General features: G+C 47.0%; 1 protein-coding gene across 1 annotated transcript in view; it reads right to left on the reverse strand.

Moving 5' to 3' along the window:
- Nucleotides 1-2705: 2705 nt before the first annotated feature.
- Nucleotides 2706-22832, reverse strand: part of STAG1 (STAG1 cohesin complex component) — a 119299-nt gene continuing 99172 nt past the window's right edge. The window contains exons 22-33 of the mRNA XM_084267464.1: nt 22022-22114; nt 18205-18379; nt 15831-15970; nt 14573-14674; nt 12909-13057; nt 11686-11814; nt 7610-7815; nt 7270-7441; nt 6162-6272; nt 5400-5514; nt 4092-4172; nt 2706-4000 (exon numbers count right to left, since the gene is read on the reverse strand). Of these exons, the coding sequence (XP_084123590.1) occupies nt 3977-4000; nt 4092-4172; nt 5400-5514; nt 6162-6272; nt 7270-7441; nt 7610-7815; nt 11686-11814; nt 12909-13057; nt 14573-14674; nt 15831-15970; nt 18205-18379; nt 22022-22114 (1497 nt within the window). The 3' untranslated portion in view covers nt 2706-3976. The remainder of the gene's footprint in view (nt 4001-4091; nt 4173-5399; nt 5515-6161; nt 6273-7269; nt 7442-7609; nt 7816-11685; nt 11815-12908; nt 13058-14572; nt 14675-15830; nt 15971-18204; nt 18380-22021; nt 22115-22832) is intronic.

Consider the following 22832-nt stretch of genomic DNA (forward strand, 5'->3'; position numbering starts at 1 on the left):
GGCACTACAGTACAAGATGGAACTGTCCTACCTGCACACAGCAGCTTCGCTCCCCAGGCACGTGACTGAAGTGGAAGGAGAAGTCAGGGATGTTTCCGGGCAGTGTCTCTTCCCAGGTAGGGCAGCTGGTGTCTTGGGAGTACAGCCCTGGAGCCTGTACCTGTGGGGGGGAAAAAGATGTGAAAACATAGTACAGAAGGGGAGTGTTTTGGGCCAATTCCAGCTACATGGGTTTCTGTAACAGCTCAAGCTCACACACCTTGTCCTGGCTGTCCAGCTGCAGGAATGCAAATGCCTGTACCCACTGCCCCCAAGGAACAGCAAGAAAAGGGGGGGGGTGGGGGGGGTGTTGCCATAGCTAATGGAGAGAAAAGGAACAGCAGGAAAAGTTGGGGGGGGGGGGGTGCTTGCTGCCATAGCTAATGGGGAGAAAAGGTGTAGTCATTGTTTGTGAGGACCAAGAGGTTTCTCCAGAGGGAAGCAGCAGCTGAGAGGGGGCTGGTGGCTGTCCCAAGCTGAGAGGCAAAAGCTGCACGCAGCCACCTGGCTGGAGTCAGGAGGAGACACAAAGTGGGAAACCCGATTGTCACGGTTGCAAAGAAAAAAGAACAGCCTTTAGCTGCCTGCTGACCTTATGTGTGCTGCAGGCTTCGTCCTCTCTCCTGGGCACGCGGATTTGGTGTTTACATCCTCTTCTATGTCGCAAGCAGTCACTCTACCAGCGCAAAGGCTTTGGGCACAAACTGGGAAGGTTCTTTGGCCACTCCACTCAAGCCTCATGAATTCCAGTCACCTGCAGAAACAAGAGGTTAAAATAAAATCCTTTCCATGGAGAAGCCCTTGAACTTGGAAGGGCATCATGTTACTTACTGTGTCCCACAGATCAGCAGGAGTTACGGAACTTACAAGCAGTTGGAGGCTCGGCCTTGGGGCTGTGCCGCAGGTGTAGTCCCGGAGCGCAGTTCCGACCTCGAGTCTTATCCCTGCTCCTCACCTGTCGAACTCGGATGGTTTTCCCTTGGGAAGTGGGCCAGATGAGGAGTGAGCTGTCTTGCTTTAGCGCTACAGAGATGAAATCATTCACGGGTTGGACCAAAAATCGCGCCTTTTATCTCCATGACATGAGCCTAACAAGCGGACACCGTGTTTCAGGAACCTGTAAGACTTCATTTGGCACAGCTGGCTGTTAGACCTTCCACACATGTCCCACTTCCACTCCTTCCCAGGTGATCCAGGTCCTTGAGATGTACATGGCAGGAGAGTGAGATTTCCTCAAAAAAAAAAATCAGTGATGGTTCAAACAACTACAAGTTCTACCAGTGCAGCTCTGCCAGCCTGTGTGAGGACTTACCAGATTGACAACAAGCTCACGGTAAAACCCCCCAGATTGACCAAAAATACACCATGGTGGTGGGGAAAAAGAAAAAGGAAGATAAAAATAAAGGGTCAGACAGGTTTTCTTTCCTTTGCTCTGGGGCCGAATGGGCAAGGTGGCTGTACGGAACGTGGCTACAGAGCCTGGGCTGCATGAGAACTACCTGTGGGGATCTCCTCTGGCTGCTAACGAGTGGGATGACGAGATGCAGTGGCCCAGGCGAGCATTTGAGAAGGAAGTTATAGTGAAGAGGGTGCTCATCGTACTCATGATTTTGAATAGTTTATTAAATGAAAGGTGAAGCATCAGTTTTAAATTGTACAAAAGGAAAAAAAAAAAAACCTCATATTGTAAATGTACAATTTACAGAATTACTAGCAAAACCAATCAAGGAGACACTCATAATACAAAAACCTATTGACTGCAAACTGAACTGGAAACCCATTGCAGGTACCGTGATACTCAATGTTTGTTATACAGTATTCTACAATGTTCAATTAGGAATCAGTTTTCCACACAGAGGACTGTGAAGCACAAGGTTCGGCTGAGACTATGACTCAAACCAGGCAGCATTTATCATGCTACTATGCTCACAGAGTCGTTGTGATGACAATTTAATGCAGCCATTCCTGCCCATCCCCGCCGCTTCTGGGGCGGACAGAAGAGGCCGGGAGGTAACATCGTTTTGGGTTTTGTCGGGTTTTATTTTAACGAAGCTCCAGGTAACTTCTCAGTTTTTATCTGTTACCCAACTGACACCCGAGGAATGGCTGAATTACCTCACCAAACATTTTTGGCAACCGTGTCTGAGAACTGCACGTGTTTTAAGGAACAAACCTCAGCTGGTTCCCTTTTAAAAACCGGCTTCTTTTCCCTCCCAGCAGCAAGCACCGGGCGGTAACGTTGGGCTGGGTTTTTCATTAAGCTCCTAACAGAAAAAAAAAGCTCCATGATTATTTTGCAGTTGCTAAAAAAGAAAAAGCACCTCTAAAACCGGCTGTGCTCCAAGTGGGTCAGTCTGCTGGGGATCTCAGCTGCCGAGCAGAGCGCAGGAAGGAAGATTAACATTTTGGGGCTGGTTCGTAGAGATACCGAGTCAGTGCACGTTGTGGATGGGCAGCACCTCTCCTATCAGGCCAGTTTCAACTAAAAGTAGCAGCTCCTAGGCAGAGTCATCAAATTGAAGCATAATGAAATTCCAAATTAAGGAAAACATTAAAAAAAAATAATCATCTCATTACAATGAATCAGCTGGGAGAGTTTGGGGGGGGAGGCTTTTCAGCAGGGAGGGGTGCTTGATGTTTTAAACTTTTTAAAAAAATCATATTAAATTTTTGTTTTCCAAAGAATTACTCTTAATATGCACAGTTAACACTGAAAATGTAGCTGTATTCCATTGTAAGCTTAAGAACTTCACCATCTAAGCACAAATTTCTATGCAGCACATACAGTACTCCTAACTGGCAAAATTAATTTACAAAAATAGCGCAGAAGGGTATTTACGGCAGGGAAAGAGACTTTGTCTTTGTTTTGTTTGTTTGTTATGGTACAGTTAAAATTGCTTTTAGTTGGGCTAAAGTGATTCCCCCACCCTGGAATTGGTTTTTGTTGCTGTTTATGTACCTCGGGTTGGCAGGGTTTGACGTAGGTAGTAAAAACAGCAAAGTGATTACTTGAGAACCATTTGTGTGTTTTACTGAGAATACTTTATTTGCTGGTATAAGTTGCTAAAAATGCACAGAGCAAGTACCAATAGAAAAACTTACTGTTTTTGTGTCCCCGTGTGCTATATAAAATGAATGTTACACAGCATCTGTTGGAAAAGTGGCTTCACGGACATCTCTTACTCTATGTCCCATTATAAATAAAAATAAATCTTCTCAAGAGTATAAAATCTGGGTTTATCATATCAGAATCTGAAATTTTTTGGCAGAGATGCACGTCATTAGAATTCTAACCTCTTCTATAAGAGCGTTCTTCTCGATGCCTACGAGAGGATAGAAGCGTACCATAATGTTAATCAAATCCAGTGTGTTCAAAAACACTTCTCTGTAGCCAGAATGACCTGCTCATAGCGTCGGTGCTAGTCAATGGCTGATAGGCATAGGTTTAATAAAAATGGCTAGCTTTTAAAACATAAAAAGGCAAATGTTAAAACTGTTTTAAATCGTACAGCAGAAAAATAAAGTTAAAAAGTTCTGTTTTCACTCAATGTTGTTTTCAGAAAACGTTACATAGAACAGTGTTTATTTCGACAGCTGTCTTAACAATTTCAAACTTCCTCCTCATCCAGGGAAAAAAAAAAAACAAAACAAAACCCCCCAAAAAAATCTCATCTGTATTAGGACAGTTAAGAACAGGGATAACAAATGATTTTTCAGGTCAGCCCTTCTGAGGTGACTGGATTGGCCAACGTTCCCGTGTGTCATTAAGAAGTTCCTCTTCGTTCCATCACTACAAAAAGGGATTGACCTCAATCATTTGGTTAAAAATCAAACCGTATCACATCAAAAATGTGGTTTTCATACAAGCTATCACAGTATATAGGCCTCTAGCTCTAAACAATAGAGTTCCAAATTTGTAAAACATCTTCTCCAGACTTCAGAACATGGGCATGCCGAATCCCTAGAGAAGGGGGCGTAAAAGACAGCGGTTAATCGAGGGGGACCCGTCAGCACCCGCAGAGAAAGAGCAAACCGCGCGAGGAAGGGCTTACTGAATCGTCCTCGATGATAGCTGCGGAGTCGAAGAAGTCCGGCCTCAGCTCAGCCCGCTCTCGCCGGTTTCGTGACGGGGGCTGGAAAGAGAAGCAGCCACGTTAGAACGTCACCTCCGCAGTACGGCGGACCCACGCGGTGCTACAGCTCACGGGTACCGACGTGGTGACCCAGCCCTTCCCAGGGATTTCCGTACCAGCACCAATGGCAGTGCCGGCCCTGACACAGGAGCGCACGGTGTTGCTGTTTTAGTTATGGAACGGGCAGCGGTGGCGAGTCTGTGCGCCTAGCTACGGGCTCGCTGCAGGCTCCTGCTGGCTGCACGCTGCTCCTGGGTGAGGACTGCAGGCCAGACACCATAAATACCTCTCTCTTACCTGTCTTTATGCTTTTAAGTTGTCGGTGAAACTCTAGCTTGGACGTGGGCAGAAGTGGCACTAGAAAAAGCAGCTGCTTAAGCAGTCACAGTTACATCTGGGGATTGAACCCCTCTGTGTTGTCCTCCCCGTGGGACATGAGCATATGGCGAGCTCTGTGGGCCTGATCCCTTCCTTCAGGCCTTGCCTACCAGGAGGTTTACGTGCTCTATGTGCCTGTGCACTGGCAGCGGTCTCAGCACTCCGCAGCGGCAGCTGCCTCACTGCCTCCGCTTTCTCTGCAGGATGCTGCAGCCCAGCCCGAGGCAACCTACACCCAGGTGTGACAGGAGGAACCCAACAGCACAAAGCTGATCCTTTTGCTTGGAGCGGGGAGGCTGGGAAGGCTGTAGCCCCACAGAGGACACCCTGCTTGCAGCCAGTGCAGGATAGGGAAGGCCTGGAGCTTCCCATCTGACCTACAGGCTGCTGGGATGCAATTCCAGCACGAGGTCCTGCCTCCCCACTGCTGCCTCTCCCTTGGAGAGCCCATTTCTGTGCCCCAGGGCCATGCAGGCAGCGCTGAGCAATGTTCGGTCAGAAGGGGGGAGCTGGTGTGGGCTCTGTCCCCCACAGCATGCTCTTGCCCCAGCTGACTGTGGGGCAAGGTAGGGCCAGGGCTGCGTCTGTCCCCTGCACGCTGTCCATCCTAACCTAATCCTGGGAGTGGGACACGGCCGAGGTGCGGGACGGAGCCTCACACCTTGCGCTTCTGTGGCAAACCCTGATTCTGCTGTGGGTTCCAGGGAGCATTCAGAGCATTCCTGCCCTCTGAGGTTCAGACAACAGGAACTCAGGCTAAAAATTTTGGAACTTGTTGTTTGGGCATCTAAAATTCCTTTTAAATTCTCTCCTGTCCCCTTCGAGCTGCCGCTAACAAGATGTACTGACCAGATCAATGACCATCGTGTCCTCAAATTCCTCGTTCATGTCCTCTAGCTGACCTCGCGAGGACATCATGACATCTTCAAAGATGGGCTCAGCGTCATCTTCCATTAGACCTCGTCTGATTAAAGAGAAACAAACAGTCATCTCCAGACACCTGCATTTCCCAGCCCTGCTCTCTGTCATTACAGCAGTGCACCCCTCCTCTCCCTGCATGCCCCCCCCATAACCCCTTACACTGAGAATGAAGCCAGCATGCTGCTCTGCAGTACTGACAGGGAGGAACTCTGACGTAAAAGCAAACCTGGTGCTTGTAGAGCCTCAGGCAGGACACCTCACCTAATATCATCATCAACAGCAATTAAAATTTGTCCCTAACAAGGAAAGGGCAGTGAAACCTCCCTGTGTTTGCTCCCCCTCCTACAAACAAGTGTCACACTGCTTGCTAGGAGCGCTGGTAAATCACAGCAGCGAATCCCAGACCAGTTTCTACCCCTGTAAGGACCTGATCTTGCTTGAGGCCCTGGCTCCATCCCGAGAAGTGCTGCAAGATGGGGTGACATCAGCAGCAGAGCACGTAGCACCTATGCTAGAACCCTTCAGCCCCACTAGCTGCCCAGCAGGACGCCGTGGCAGAGCAACATGGATAAAAGCAGCTTAAAGAGGTTCACAGAAATTGCCAGCAACAACCCCAAAACATAACAGAAAACACGGTGTTGTCATCTCCAGCGGTTCTGGGTGGGAGATGCAGACGCTCCAAACACTTACACTGCATGCCTTACGCCAGTTCTCCCTTTCATGTAGTTCATTCCTGTCCTGTCCTTTCGATTTAGATCTTCTAGCTTCTGTTGGCCCAACCACGATATCTGCATCTGGGGACTAACAAACACAAAGCAGCGTTACGGTGAGGACACTAACAGCTTCAAGTTGGCTGGTTTTCAGCAGCATCCATTGCCTCAAGCGTTGTGCCCAGACATGCTTCAGATAGAGATATTTAAATCCCACCCATCACTGCGCAGGTCTTCTGGGTTCCCTTCCACAACTCTCCTCCTTTTGCTGTACATGCACAAAACCCGGCGTTAATTGGGGTAACAAACTCAGCTCCTGCCAGTGCTGATGGCCCTCACTCATCAGAGTGGGAGCGCTGCTCAAGTCCCCCTAAAGAAATCCTACATCACTGCCTCCCATCAGGCGTAACAGGAGTGAGAACAGAGGCAAGTTAGTAATTAACTGACACGGTTTAAAATGAAAAGGTCACATGCTGTAACAAACAAATTGAATTTAAATATCCACCCCGATCAGTTTAGGGCTCCCGTGCCCCCTGTGTGTCACACCCCTCAGAGGGCTCCGTTTGGTAATGCTGCCCAAACCCACTGGCAGACAGCGGAGCCACAGAGAGGGTCTGCGGAGAAGGTCTGCATATTGCTGTGTGAGGGAAGAGGGGAATGCTGGACACAGCTCGTGTGCTCACACCCTAGCAGGAGTGACAGGGTGAGCTGGGATAACCCCTGTGACACCGTCCAGGACCCCATGGCTAACCCATTAGCTCAGCACCCGACTGCTCTGTGTCGTGGCCGACACGCAGGAAATGCACATGGCAGCTGCCTCTGGCCTGGGGAAAGAATTGCTGCTGCCCCTTCGCACTGTGAACCTATACAGGGGCTCCGCCTCTGAAAGCGGCAGGGAGAAGCAATGCCATTGGCCTCCATAGTTCCTCTGAGGTGGGAGAAGCAGAGGTTCAAGCCCAGGATAAAAAGCCTGGTTTGGTTCCCCCAACGGAAAAGGAGAAGGTTCTCCCACTGCTGGGGTAGCGCCTGCTCCTCAGGCTCTGGAGTAACTGGCTCACCGTATTCCAAACTGAAATTCCAACACTTACTTGTGTAAAAAATCTTGTTCAGATCCCTGCTCAGACTCGTGCTCCTGGATCTGCTCTCCCATTTGTCTAGTGTTCTCTCTCAGGACGGTTGAGGTGAGCTGTGGTGCCTGCAGAGTCCCTGGAGTATGGATGTTTTCAGTCCTGTTCAGCCACGAGCCTTCTAGACTCTCATCTGGAAAAAGGACGTTCCGAATGACTGACGCAGCTCCGGCCAGCGCAGCGCGTGCGGCACCAGGGCCCCGAGGAGCAGCTCAGCCACCTCACGGAAGGAAACCCCTGCACCGTAAGGAGGAAAGCTGCACTGTGCGTACAAAGTGAGCATTGCCAAAGCCATACACACCCTCTACTCTCTTTTTGTGGAGTGGTGGTCGTCCTTTCTTATTCCTCACCGACGAAGCTTTGCTGCTGCTGCTTCCGCTGTTAACGGACATTCTGTCGTCCTCGCCGCCCGTAACTAGTGAGTTTCTGTAGGAAATGAGTGGCAGCCAGACGTCTTCTCTTCTTTCCATCATCTGCTCTGTCAGAAACTTCTCTAGGTAGGAGTGACTGCAAAGACAAGACAGGGAGTATAGAGACACAGCACATTGTTTCCTCCCTAATAAATGTGCAAGCCCTCCTCACATTGGTGAGAGCTTCACACAAACCCCACCTGGTGTCTCCTCATTGTAATCAGAGGACATAATGCTGGTGGGGCATCTAGGCACCACATCACCCCCTCAGGACAAAGTATCGCCATTAATCACGCACAGCCTGCTCACAGGAAAACAATCCCAAATGGGCTTTCACCAACATCTCCCTCCCACGTTTGCCTCTGCTCATTCACAGCACACTCTGCTTCATTCTTTCTCTATTTTGTGTAGCGAGGAAGCCACTTCTATATACTGCTCCTCTGTCAACAGACAGGCTGAATGAGCACCACCGCTGTGAGGACGTGGGATATCCTTTTGCAGCTCAGAACCAGAGAAACAGTTTCCTCAAGTGCCAGCAGTTATTTTTCACTTAGAAAAACCAGCAGGTCTGTTCTGCCAACGCAGAGAAGTCCAAGGCACGCTCGTTAACTTACAGAGCAACCAAGCCACCCCCCTCTTGCGTACGGTCTGGAGGCCATTGGAGCTGATTTCTTCTTCCATTGGTTTCTTACTTATGGCATCAGAAGTACTTCAAAGGAATAAGCAGATCCACATAAAAATGATTCTAATGAACCTCAGGCAAGAGACCTCAAGATCCTTCATCATTTCCTCCACCCTTCCTGCAAGTAATGCCTTCCAAATACACAACCCCCCTTCCCTCACAGTTCCACTTAACGCCATGCCACCAGGACGTCCAACCTGCAAGCGCCACATGGAAACGACCTCCAAATCTCCCTTCTCCCATTTGCTTCGGGCAGGCTCAGGCTCCCTATGTCACCTGGCCATCGGAATGGGACACATCCAGTTTTAGGGGGGTTTTGTGCTGGATGACTCTGCTCAAGAAACAGCAGGGTTTGTGTCTTCTGTTTTATTCAGCTTTGTTTATTTATTGTAGTGTGACTGGTTCTTCCTTCCCCTCTGCGTGAGTATACCCATGGAGTGCCACCCAGCTGAGCAGGAGCTGCCTGGTTTATCCCCTCTCTCTCACAGTACCACACAGTATGACACCCTGAATGCTTCATGGCTTCAGAGAACTTATCTGCAGCACCAGCTTCAAAAGCAAGAGCTTCCCCACCACCTGCCCAGTGTTTAGGAACTAGAGGTTCTGCCCAAATCAGCGAGCACAGCCCGGCTGCCTCATGCAGCCAGGGGGGTCTTTCCTGACTAGGTGCCAAACTTCAGCCAGGTTCTGCTGGGCATTTTAGAGGACAGAAGGACGACCACCAGGCTCAGGCTCTGTCTCATCTGACTCCAGACACCCCCAGCCAGTTCTCTGCACTCATAGTCTCTACTTGAGAGATCTACAGGGAAATAAATGCCTCCGTGCGGTGTCAGGTGGATAAGAGACCTGAAGTAAACCAATGCTGCTGCCCCATTTACAAACCAGGAACATCTCCCGTTCCTCCCTCCAAACCAAGTGGCCAGCAGAAAAGCTACCCTGTGCCAGATGACAGGGCAGATGACACATGCAGACATATCAAGTAAGTAATTCTTTTACAGGGGGTGTTGGAAGGCCGAGCTGGAGGACTTCTGGGAGACAGGCGTGTAGGTACATGGTCATGAGGCTTCAAGCCTCACTCCAGAGCACTTCTGCCTCCAGACTCCCAGCCCGCTGCGGAGCTGGACAGGAACAGTCGCTTGGCGGGAGACACAGCCAGGGAGGGAGGTAAATGATCCTGCAGACAGGACTTCTCCACCAGATGGTGGTCACGTACCTTCCTGCTCATGGCAACCCCTTCGGAGGGAGGGGGAGAGGTCCCTGGGGATTGGAGGAGTCGTGCTACAGAGAAGGGCAAATCACCCACCCAGAGAGTTCCTGCACCTCAGGCCAGCCAGGCACTCCGGGCAATGCAGCCATCCCGATGGTGTCTGGGGAAGGAATGCAGGCATCTCCAGAAGAAATCTTTGCTATGAGCAAGTTCCCTTGACTCTGTTGAGTCAGCAGTGCTGATGGAATCTGGGGCATGTCTGGACTCATCCTGAGGCAGCAATTTAGTGCAGATTGGATAAATCATGTCCTAAAGGGCCTGTTTCTTTTCACCCAGCTTCAAATTCAGCTGAAGTAAATAGCTTGGGTGACTACAACAAGGACAGCTGAAACCAGGAGAAACGGGTTCCACCACAGCAATCTTCAGAGCCCTGCTGAAGTTGGCAGTGGTTGTGGAGAAGGAGAACCTCTCAGGAAAGATTTAAACAGCAGAAGAGACGGCTAAAGGACAAGATCTCCCCAAGCACTGAATTTCACATGCGGGATCAGGTCAAATTAAGCTGTTGTATAAACTGTATGGAATGATGGGACTTCAGACACTGGAGAAGCATGTGGAAGGGATGATTGCTGTACAGGAATGAATTAAATGGGAATCAGGCTAAGGACACTTCAACCAACCAATGCAGGAATTGGTGCCTACAGTTCAACTAGGAAGAGAGTCATGAAATGCTGGGATCCCAAAGTCCTGTCCCGATGCATTGGACAGATTCAACAGTGAGCCCAACTGGATCGTCCAGGTCTGAAGCTGGGTCAACTGTTCTACCGTGTTTGCTGAACTGACCAATTATCCATAAGCAGAAAAAACTGCATTGGGTCAGGTGTGCAGAGGTTAAAGATTACACAGCGTTAACCAAGCTGCGCTTCCCCTAAGACTGGTTAAGCTGTGACATTGGTAACTGTTCACACGGGTTGAAAAGTCCCTTAGAAGAAATGTCTTCACACAAAAGCTACAGGAAGATCAGACAGAAGGTGTCAGCTGAGGTAGTGAGAGCAGATAGAGATGACTTACACTCATCATAGCCAGAAAATGGACTGACAAGGTATCTAGACTCACAAATCGGAAGATTTGGCAACTGCATTTTTAAACAGTTGTAAAGTTACTCAGAGAACCTCATTCTACACTGGGCACGTAGCTCTTGGCTGATTGCTACTGGAGCCCTCTTCCTTCTTCCCTTACTATTTCCGTGCTGTGGCGAAATCCTGGCTATTTGCTACGTCACATAGGGGAAACACAGCCTGTTCTCACCGCAGTGACACTCACGTCTTTGCCACACACTTGCCCCACTAAGGCAGTGTTCACCAATGCAGCTGATACCTGCAGCCCCTCCTGAGAGCCTGTTCAAGCCTCACTCATAAAAGGAGATTTCTTGCTCTTTATTCAAATCTTATCAACAGTTTATCTCCTTTCCCTCCTGTTTAGGTTTATCTCCTTTCCTGTACTTCACCTGCAGTCATCACCCACTGGAACAAATGCTGGCTGCTTGGCTTGGCCTTGCAGCTCTCTAGCACCCTGTTCTGCCCTACCCAGCAAGCATCCTCTCAGCCTCTCCCTCCACTCTAACCTGCCAGTAACAAAAGCCTTAGCAAACCTTTATTCCCCAGGTTAACACAATGCATTAAACTGAACAGCACAGACGTGTTGAATACCCAAGAGGAGGAGGCCCTACTGCAGAGTTACAGGCCTCAGTTTCCTGTGCTGCCAACATTTAATTCCTTTCTTCTTCTAGCCTAAAAACCCCAACTGTTTTGTATTCTCAGCGCCCTCTGGGAAATTTTAAGGATCGTTGTTTTGTGAGGTCTCAAGTCACCTCATCAGCAGATCCAATTCTCCTTTTCCTCATCTGATTTTATTACTTTAAAATGCAAACTGGTGAGTAAGTACGTACGTGAAATGGCTCACTGGGACCTCCTACAGCCCCTGCTGGCTTGTGAAAACCTCAAAGCAGAGATCTTAAACACATGCTGTGGTGATTAACAGAGCCTGGCCAAACCCCCAGGAGAAACGTGAGTGCTACTTACACAGTCTTCTTGTCCTGTCGCAGGAGTTTAGAAGAAAATTCACTGAGCACTTCAAGGAAAGCAAGGTTAGGAGGTGGGTAGTCCTGTCCTTTTTGATTCTGGTATTTGAAGGCAAACTCTATGCCATCCCTACAGTAAAGAAACATTAACATTTGTAGACATTTGTAACAAACCAAAGTCATCCATCACTTCTAAAGGCCACCCAAAATCTGAACTGTGATGACATTCCCAACAGCCCACTGTAGCCTCTTTTGCTCCCCCACTGCTAGCCAACACCTGCTTTTGGACAAAGGGGAATCAAATGCCCCTGCCTCAATTTGTGAGGGTCCAACACCAAAGACAACATGTGGCAAGGAGGAACCTGATGCAGCTTCAGAATCCTGGCAGGTGCTGAAAGCAGGATCAGCCGACTGGCTTCCTCCTTCCCAAACAATGCGGACGCTGATGGTACGAGCAATATGTAAGGCAGAACAAGATCCATCTCCCACACCAAGTGTCGGAGAAGAGACTTTACTTACCAGGACACCAGCACGTGCATCTCTGCCTTATCTCTGCTTTCTTGCTTAAGGCTAAGGAAAGCAAGTTACATTCCCCTCCCCCAGTAAGGGCGCATGTGTGCCTTGACTTCTCTTTTGTTTGGCACAGGGAAGCGCCTGGTAGCATCCTGATCGATCTCACTTTGCTAAGTCTTAAGGACATCATCTCTGAGACAGCCAACTGTAATAGTTTAACCTTTTTATGGGATGGGAAAATTGTAATTGAAATTCAGTGGCACCTTTCTGCACTTTCCTACATGGCAGCCAATTCAAAAGCTTCAATCCACTTAAAGGGGGAAAAAAAAAGAAGAAAGAAGAAGAAAAAGAAGAAAAAGGTTTTCAAAGTATTTCTGGAATCTCTTCTTATAAAAGCCCTCTGTGCCTATAGACTCCACGGTGGGGTGGTACAAAGAATGACCTACAGTCATCAGATACCCTGCACACAAGTATGTACAGTCCTGGTGGCTTTACTCAATATAGATCAACATGGCCATTCCAGTAAATTCCAACAAATAATTAGGTAGTGGCCAGTTTTGGTTCCGTTCTTGCACACCCCCACCAAGTAGCAAAAACCCCACGTCACTCTTACAGGCCCTGTTGTTCCATCTCCACACCTTCAGAGAAGGCATGCCAGGCAAAGCTCAGTGGGAAGGAATATAAAAATCCAGTTTATTTACCACCACTCACTTGTGCAGCGTGGCCACGGCCTCTCTTGTCTTGATCTGATCCAAGCCAAAAGTGAGGGCAAAGCGACGGGCCAGTTCCTTAATTCCGCTGACATGGGCAGATGTCCTGTCCAAATTAGGGCCTTGCTCCTGAACGAGCTCATTGAACAGCTAGAGAAAGAATTCAGGTGTTAAAATTTGAGAGCTGGAAAACACTTCTTTTGTTCTTAAGCTCTTACAGCTGCAAGTGGACATTCCAACGACGTTTTCTGCAGCAAGGTAACAGAGATCTGTTATATCCAACTTCAGATCCACTTCACTTTCCAGGCTTTCATCTGTGGAACTGCTGTTTGCCAAATATTCCCCATCTTGCGTTTAAGAGTTATTGCCCACACTTCCCTTCACAGAATTACACCTCTTGTTCTCCCACCTCATCATGGTGATTGTATATTCTTAACACTGTTCTCTACAATCCTGGCATCACCCATCAGCTCAGTATCTTCCAGGAATTTCGGAACCAGAATTGCTACCCCATCATTCAAACTTTCTAACATCTGAGCAGCATCACTGGGTAAATGCCCTCAGAGCCCTTGTGATGATGATGAGCCTTCAGTGCGCTAACAAACTGCTCGGTACTTTTCCAACCAGCTCTGTATCTTCTTCTGGTGGTGCCATTTAAAGCGCATTTTCCTAACCCACTAATGAGAATACCAAGGGAGATGGTGTCACTGACAACATTCAATCAAGCTGCATTAAATCTACTGTTTCTCTGATAGCCACAAGCTCCCTTCCATACAATTAATGAAAGCAGCCTGATTTCTCCTTGGCAGATTCATACTGGCTGTTACCTGTCACTTAGCACTTGTCTAATGATTTTTTGCCCAGGAAATGACATTCAGCTGCCTGATCTACGGCACCCAGCTTCTTCCCCTCTCCAAGGTTTAAAGACAGGAGCTGCTTTGACACTCGCCAGTCCTCCCAGAATACACATCTGGTTTCCTCACGTTTTCACCTGAGGCATCTCAGCTTCCAGACTGCTGTGGGAAATCTGGGATCAGCACTCTGGGATGGGGTTTGGGAGGCTCAGCTGGTTTGGAAACATCTGACCTATAGAAGTAGTTTCTCTAGGCAATGGGTAGTGCTGGTACTTCATGGGCCTAAACATGAAGCAGGGGCTTTGTGATGTCTGCAGAACAAGGATGGATTTCATCATCATGCCTGTAATTTATGGTTGATATTCAGGAAATTTTTTCATGGGAAAACCATGTTTACCAATATTGGAAGATGTAAACTAATTAGCTCAAAGTTTGAAAAAAATCTATCAGTGTTTAGACAAAATGTAAAGGAGATGTATCACTTCCAGCTAATTAGGAGAAGAAAAGACATCCTAATTCTTCTTGCTCACTAGGTACCAGAAAACAAATGCTCTGAATCAGCCTGACCCAAACTGCCTTCACAGCTCTTCTCTCCGTTTCTTCCCTTTTAGTCTGACCAAAACTTTGCCAGTGTGGCCTTACAGAGACAGAGATTACAGAGACAAACAAGTGGGGACAGCCTGAATTGAGGAGCAAGATCAGCTCTTAGTGAAAGTGCAGGATTTTTCACTTCATTGTAAAGGGCACCAGAGAAAATCTTGCCTGGTGTTTTCACCAGTGAGGCGTTTCTAACAACAATCAGTGTTCTTACCTGTTGCAAGCTGAGAATGAGTGTCTTCGCACACTGTATTTTATCGATTTGCCTTGTTTTGCTCAGGGTCTCCTTAATGATATCTCCATAGTCATTGTAGTACTAGGGAGAAAACGCAAAAAAAACCCTCTTTAAATCTTTAAATTGAAACTTTCATACAATTTCTTGCAATTTTCCTGATAGATTACTTGTAACTTCTGTTTTGAATTGCAGCAGATGCCAAAGACTCATTCTTAAATCCAGATTTTTTGAGCGGGAGGCACTGTTTCAGGGCTGGCAGCCCATCCCCAGCCATAAGGAGCTCCGGTATCTGTCACTCTAACAAACCTGTCCAGAAGCAACCCAGAGAGCATTTCCTACCCCAAGCTAAATATCTGATGGAAGTGACCTAGGGTTGCAAATTCTACAAAACAACATCACGTGGCACCACGACACCCTTCAGCACGGTGTGCAGGGCCACTTGCAGCCTGTGTGAAACTCCACGTGCAGTGCAAGGGGAGCTCGATGGCCAGGAAAGGAATTCACTGACGCTGGAAAGCCAAGGTCAGTATGGGCTGGTTTTTGTTATGTTAGAGGAAGGGTTGCTCAAAAGGCCAGCCTGTGGTACTCACTGTTTGCATAGGACAGCCTGTACAATCATTACATCTTCCAGGCTGAGAAATTAAAACTTCCAGATGGGACTATATTGTTTTTTGCCCCCAATTTTGTCAGCCTTACTATTTCTGCATTTAAACTCTGTTTCTTTCACTCCCCCCATTATGGAGAGAAGGGCATGGGAAGAGAAGGCCAACCTAGAGCAGCAGGTAGCAAACTAACCTGGACTACGACAGCTTCAGTTTCACACTCCTGCTCTGGAAAAACAAATCCCTAAGTGAGACTAACTCTGAGCAGCGCCTCGGCTGATGGCAAGACTGGGGGTTTTACTGCACCATGTGCTCCTCATGAAGAGGAGGTTTTCAAGTTAAATCCTTTATGTCTCCCTTCAACATCTCAGACAGGTTTTCCTCCTTGATTGTCATCTTTGTGATGACTAATCCCTTCTAGGGAGACACTCGGGCTGCATACAAGAGGGATTTCAGCTTTCTGCTTCTCCCTGGCAGGTGTAATTTAGGAAGGGAAAACTGTCACAAAAAACTCCAGTAAGGCTGGGAAAGCTTTCAGAAGCGTTCAGCCTGTAACTACTGCACTGCAAGGGAGAGAAACAGGTGGCCCAACCCTCCAACCCATGTTCAGTGGGGAAGAATACACAGAGCTGTACCTTCATATAGTGTTTGAAGATATCTGCCGCTGCGTGCATGTCCACGATGTCGTAAATGATCAGTTTGCTAAAGGCAGCCAGAAGGTTTCTTCTCTTGTGTAAAGCTTCTATTTTGTTAGCTTCATCTTCCTCATCTCCCTCTGAAAGCATTGGCAACAATAAAATCTTTACAAGTGACTGCTTGTGTCCAAAAGCAACAACACAGAGAGCAGCTTTTATCACACATGAATTCTTCAAAATGAAGCAGGGATTGCTGCAGGAGGAGCTACACCAAAAGGTGGCAATTCCCGAGTCCTTCCTGAGTTAGGACCTTCAGGAAAGTTCAGGAACAGGAGATACCATTGACCAAGGATGCTATCTATAGTCCTGAGTAGGGACTGAACGTGATTTGCATGGAACAGAATCGCTGGGATTCTTTAGGCTGTAAAAGGCCCCAGCAAAGGCTTGTTGGAAGCTTTTAGCCCAACGTCTGAAACGTGGGACACCGGGAGATGCTTCTGCAAAGTGCCAAAGCTATATTGTATTTCACACAGGAAAAATAAGAGGCAGCAATACTTCTACCTTGGCCTTGGATTGTCAGGTATGAAACCAATGGCTCTAAAGCATCAGTAACACCAGGAAGCAACACTCAGTCATAAGAAACACTGAGTGCCAGTGTCACACGCAGGCAGCGTGAGGCCCCACTCTGGAAATGAACGTGGAACTATACACACAACATGTGAAGTATCACATAATAAAAGGTTATTTCACAACTCATACAAGGAAATGGAATCAAGCTGTAACAGGTGTGATGAAAGTAAACACTCTGTGGTATTCAGAAGAGTTTATTCCTGGAGGGAATCTCCCAAGCAGTCTGCAGATGTGTGCAGCTGTGCCAGAGGACAAGGCTTTACCACCACACTCTTACTAGAGCCACAGTCCTTAAGCCACATATTTGGTTACAGAACTATGTGACCTGATGAGCAGCAGATCTGGCTGTGGATACGTATGTGTGTTTTAATCCTGAGATGCTTTAACCCCCAGAACTGAAGCCCATCAGCCTGTTACCCCCACCTTTCTTAATTTCCCTTTCCCATCCCTGGTGTGTTCTGAATACCAGAAGGTATAAATGGCCAGACTGGTTTCATGGAGTCAGAGTAGCATTAAGGAATGGAGATTACAGACAGATCATCATCCATCTTTTTGCTGTCTTCCCAATCCAATCACAGGATGTTAAAGAACAGCAATTTTGCTTAAGAGCCAGAAAGATCAAACACCATCTCTCCCTGATCTATTAGTAGGAACACTGAACTCATGGAGTATGATCAACCACACACAGGTTTCTGGTGATGGTGTGTTTCAAAATGTGTTCTTCCCAGGAATCCTTCAAGAGATGCTCAACAAGGACATGGGCTACTAAGAAGCTAGAAGGCTGAATGCACCTAGAGCAATAGTACATTCTCCAAGACCTTATGTCTACACATTGCTGTCTTAGAAGATCTAAAATAGCACCTATGTGTCATGCTGACATACAAGTAACAGAGTTCAGTGGAGATTCAGAAAAGGTGCCAAAAAGAGCACTGCAGCAGGTGCCCAGCAGTCCTTTGATGGAGCTTGACCTCTGGGCATCCATGTCTTCTCCAAAGCTATTTAGGATTCAGAAATCAGGTTCCTCTGTACTGGCATGTAGGCACTTATCACACACACCAGCAGCACCCAGTTTTTTAAAACCAGACCTAAAGGGCAACTCTGCCTCTCCCTGACTGAAAGCCAGAAATCTCAAGTCTTCCTCGTGAGGAGGCAGAGATGGGGCCACCTCCAACTCCGGCCTCCCAAAGCATGGCGGAGGGAAGACTCAGGAAGTAAGCAAGTGCATATGGTACTTCCCCAAGTATTTCCCTAGTCTCCAGCTAAATCAATGATGAACTTGATTTGGGGGGAGGAACGGAAGGGCTGTTTTTCAGTAACACCAGAGTTTCTTAAGGCTTTCTTTGCCCAGGAGCGTTGCTGGGAAGGTTTGCCTTCAGGATCCTCTAACCCTATTTAGGGATTCTAAAGGGTTTCTATTCCCCACACTGCCTCATTGAAGTGGTATTAAATGCGGTTTGTGGCTGAACTAAGACTGTGCTGTTCTGGAAATAAATACTAAGAAAACTATTGACCAGTATAGGAAGAACATGTTTTCTTCTAAAAACATCTCTCTTTCTCAGTGAACTTTGGAAGTCCTTATTCTTCTCTAACACAAGGAGTACTGAACCTTGACTATTTCATCCTCAGGCCTCCCAAAGAAGGATTAATTCTGAAAACATTTGAGCAAACTGATCTGAAGTACTACTGCCTTCTCCCCTGTGTGCTATGAGAAAAGTGAAGTAGAAAACACAAAAGCTAAACGTACCCATGCTCTGGTTTTCATCATCTTGGTCAATAAAGACATGGTCCATCACAAAACTGAGGAGTTCTGACTGGAGGCCTGAATCTGGATTAAACACCAAAGGTTGAAGCCCTTCTCGACCTCCAGTCATCAGCTGATGACTAAAAATCATCAAGAGATCACAGAGCAGCATGAAAGCCTGAAAGGCAAAAGAGAATGAATGCAGTGAGAACCATGAGTCAGGGATGTAAAAGCCAAGTTACTGTGTAGCTGATTGCCTGATACCCCCTGCTGTTATTAAGTGTCCTTTTGTACCTTGCTCAGTGGTAGCTGTTTGTGCTGTGAAAAGGGTTCACCAGGGTTTCCCCTAACTTTGAACCATTACCCCTTCCATTCTGTGTTCTCTACCTCTTCCACGTCCGGAATGATCCATGTTCAACTTCCATTTCTCCTCTGTGAAAAGAACTCTAAACCCATCTCTGATCCAATGGTAGCCAGATGTGTAGCAAAGAAAAAACAACTCTTTTGATTAACAGTTAGAAAAGTTAAACCAGCAAAATATGAACAACATGATGAGGGAAAACCCAAGGTAAGCCACTGTCAGATCCCGAAAATGCAGAAGCAGCAGCTGTACGCAGAAAAATCCTTGCAGGATTTCATCAGCAGTTCTCTGGAGAAGGAACCCAGTAACTGCACAGCTTCAAACAGAGGGGAAAGCCAAACAGGGAGGAACTTTCAATGATTTGTGCTCATTATCATTGTACCCTCGTTACCTGAGAGCAGAGAAAGGCAGCAGCTATTAATGATGCTATTTCTGTCAAGGGCTTTTCTGTGCACTCTCACACACAAGAACAGGACCTTCCCAGTGCTGTATGCTGGTGGGTCACAGCCAGGTGCACGCTGTTCCATTGCACTCAACACCTGAGCACCTTTCAGAAAGTGCTTTCTCACACAATCAACAGGTTGGAAAAGACCTCTGAGATCATTGAGTCCAACCATACCCGTCCTCTACTAAGCCATATCCCTGAGCACCTTATCTACTTGTCTTTTAAATGCATCCAGGGTTGGTGACTCAACCCCCTCCCTGGGCAGCCTGTTCCAATGCCCGATAACCCTTTGGGTGAAGAACTTTTCCCTCACATCTGATCTGACCCTGACCTGGCACAGCTTGAGGCCATTCCCCTTGTCCCATCTCTTGTCCCCTGGCTGAAGAGACCATCGCCCACCTCTCTGCACCCTCCTGTCAGGTCAGTGGAGGCAGGGAGGTCTCCCCTCAGCCTCCTCTTCTCCAGGCTGAACACCCCCAGCTCCCTCAGCCGCTCCTCATAGGATTTGCCCTCCAGCCCCTTCCCCAGCCTGGTTGCCCTTCTCTGGACATACTCCAGGACCTTGATGTCCTTCTTGTAGTGAGGGGTCCAGAACTGAACCCAGTATCCAAGGTGCAGCCTAATCATCGGAGTTTCTCTAACCTCAGGTTCTGAAAACTGAGAAAGAGAGGAAGGTTCAAAGTAAGGCAAAAAGCCTCCTAAGAAGATTGATGCTGGCCATGGCATCTCTCCCTGCAGAAGCCCGCAGGAGTCTCACTCAGCGAGGCTGACTCTGGCCTGGCCAGAACCAGGACACAGTCCCTGGTCCCAGGCAGGTGGCACGCAAAGGAGACTGTGGAACAGCTCTGGCAGAGCCCTGAAGTCCAGTGCAGGCTTTGAATCAGCCCTACATTCCCCCCTACACACAGCTGAATGGAAAGGGAGTTAAACTGTGTCTAAAGGTGTTTCCGAACGGAGCCTCAGGCAAAGCAGAGCAGAGTAACCTGCTTTAGGAACTGCCAAACCCAAACCTCTGTGAACAGCGAAGGTCACACCTGCTTGCTTACCTCTTGGGGTACACACTACAATCTGAACGAGCTACACTTGGGCAAGAAGGCAATGCAAACAGTGTGAACTACTTTCTACTCAGACTCTGGAGACAGGTGCCAGGATTTGGGATTTCTCCTCACCAGTTTCACTTCAGCAACAATCTCAGCTGCTCTAAGCAACTTTGATACTCACTAGAATTTATGCTCATCTTAATGTAGGGCTCTAGAAAACTGCCCACAGGTAACGCACAGAACTCTTATTTCTGTCCAACATACAGTGGACTTAGACACAGATGCCGACGTACCACAGATGGGTCTAGTCATGGGAGACTGATTTCCCTCCAACAGTCCAGAAAAGCTTGAAATGTTTGAGTCCTGTTTCTAGAAATACTCAGTAGGCTATTTCTTCCTTTGCTAGGTATGTTGTAAAAGGGTTAAGGAGCAGCCCTGCACTTGCAAAATCATACTTTTTAAGGAAGAAAATGAAAAAGCTCATAGAAGTGTTAGTCAGAAGGGACCTCTGGAGTATGTGATCCAACCTACTCTGACCTGGATGCTCACTGTCTCTAAAACTGGCTGGTGGTGGCTTTGTCAAGCTGAGGATTGACAGCTGCTGCCACAGAACTGGGAACTGCAGCTGAGCTTTAAAGAAAAGTTTAAATTGCCAAGGAAAGGAAAATAAATAAAACCACATTAATATATCTCAAGAGCAAACCCACTGTGGCAATGGGAAGGATCATTTACTATTTATCGATGCAGAAAGACATTAGTGCTAGCTTAAACTGGAAGGGTCAGTTATTCCATGAAGCTGGGTGATATTTCCACATTATATAACGTTAATAAAATGTGTCAAGAGTAACTACTCAGAATATTAAAAAACAATTGCTAAGCTTACCTCTGCTGGAATACACTGACACACCAGAGCCTTTTAAAAATACATAAACTAGTGACATCTCCCGGCCTTTTATGTTTCTGTTTATCCAGTTGCAGAACACAGGGTAAACGCTGAGCAGAGCTGCCTCCCACCACAACAAAACTGTCTCTGAAGAAGCACTAAAACACAGGTGAATACCACTGGCCGGGCAGGCAGAGACTGCAAAACCCTGGGAGCTCTAATAGAATCAGGAGTTGCAGCCAACCAAAAGGTGTCACCAGACTGGATGCCAATCAGCGAATTTTCCCAAAATCTCAGCAAACAAACCAGTTACTGTGATTCTGGACTTTCCCCAATCTACCCCTTCTCCCCTCAAGATCTTTATGTTTCTACAGTGAAGACACTTTTCAAATAGATATTTTAACTCTACTTCCTCAAGGAGATGTTAACTGGTTTTGAAGTGGCTGGTTTTGCTCAGAGTGAGAGGACAGCACGTTCTTGGTGCTGTTCAGAGTATTTCTGTAAGAGGAACTTTCTTTCTGCTAGAAAAGGCAGGAGGGTGACCCGTAGGGCTCCAAGCCTCAATTTTCTCCCATGAGCCACAATGGGAAAGAGCTACAATAATTAGTGTTCACCACTACACATAAATGAGTTATTGGGATAACAAAACAGTGAAGTAACATTGAAGCTTCAGGCTCTGGACTCATTAGCCAGTAACAGGGGGAAAACATGAATAAATATACAGAGAAAGAGTCAGGGCACTTGAGGTCCCAAATCACCTTCTGAAAGTGTCTCTTCCTGTCTGTTAACACAGCTGAGTGTCTAAAGGAGCCTGCTTTTGTTTTAGGTGATAGACTTAAATGCCTAAAGTCTAAAGCTGAACAGGAGCCTAAGCATCCAGGTGATCCTTACTGAGATATCAGCAATGACTCCAGGTTAGCAGGGCTTTGAAGGTGCTCTTAACACAGCTGCTCTTGCAGAGTGGTTGGTCAGGTTCATTTAGACAACAGGCACAGATGATTTAAGTTTGATGTAGCATCATCTGGAGTTTTACTACACTTTAACATTCATATTTTTCTAAAAAAAGAACATGTGACAGACATTTCCTTTACCTGTTCTTTGACTGGAGTGTTGACATTTGATAGACACTGCTGGCAGACAGCCAGGAAGGATTTCACAGTTTTCCTCAATACCAACAAGTCCTCCTAGAATAAACATTAAAAAAGGGATAATACAGAAATGTTAATAAAAGGTTGCTAGGAACAAGCACAATAAATAACTGGTGTCATTTCATATATCCAGCCCTATAAACTAGCCAAATATAAAAGGCCATGGAAAAATATGCTATTCATAGATTAAAGCAAGCCATGAATTTTCAGAGGAATGACCCCAACCTCCCCTATAAAAACTAACTAAATTCATCCCTGAATTAACCTGTCTGTGGTTTATATTGACTGTAAATTATAAATATTTCAGAATAAAACGTGTAATACATCAAGGTCAGGCCACCCAGTGGTTTATAAAGAATTCTGTACTCAGGATAACTCAATGTGAACAACAAAGTAAAATGCCAATGAATGTCTCAAGTTCTAAAAAAAACATTATGTGAACTACCCACAGAGCTGGGAAATGTGAAAGCACAACACAGAGCCCTGAGGAGTTCTGGAAGAAGGATGGAGGTCTGCTGATCTGGAGAAAGAAGGATTTGTGGGTGGAAAAGATAGATGTTCTTCATCCCCTTGAGCTAGAGACAACTGAAGTGGGTACCAGAAGAGGCAGGTTTGGTTCAGTCTGACCTGGGGGAATTAATACCAGCTCTCTCAGCACCCTTGGGTGAATCCCATCTGACCCCATGCTGCATGCATTGGTGTAGATGCACGAAATCATCACCCATGAAACCCTAGTTTTTACAGACAAGAAAAC

The sequence above is a fragment of the Gallinula chloropus genome (assembly GCF_964237585.1).
Source record: "Gallinula chloropus genome assembly, chromosome: 8".
Taxonomy (NCBI): domain Eukaryota; kingdom Metazoa; phylum Chordata; class Aves; order Gruiformes; family Rallidae; genus Gallinula; species Gallinula chloropus.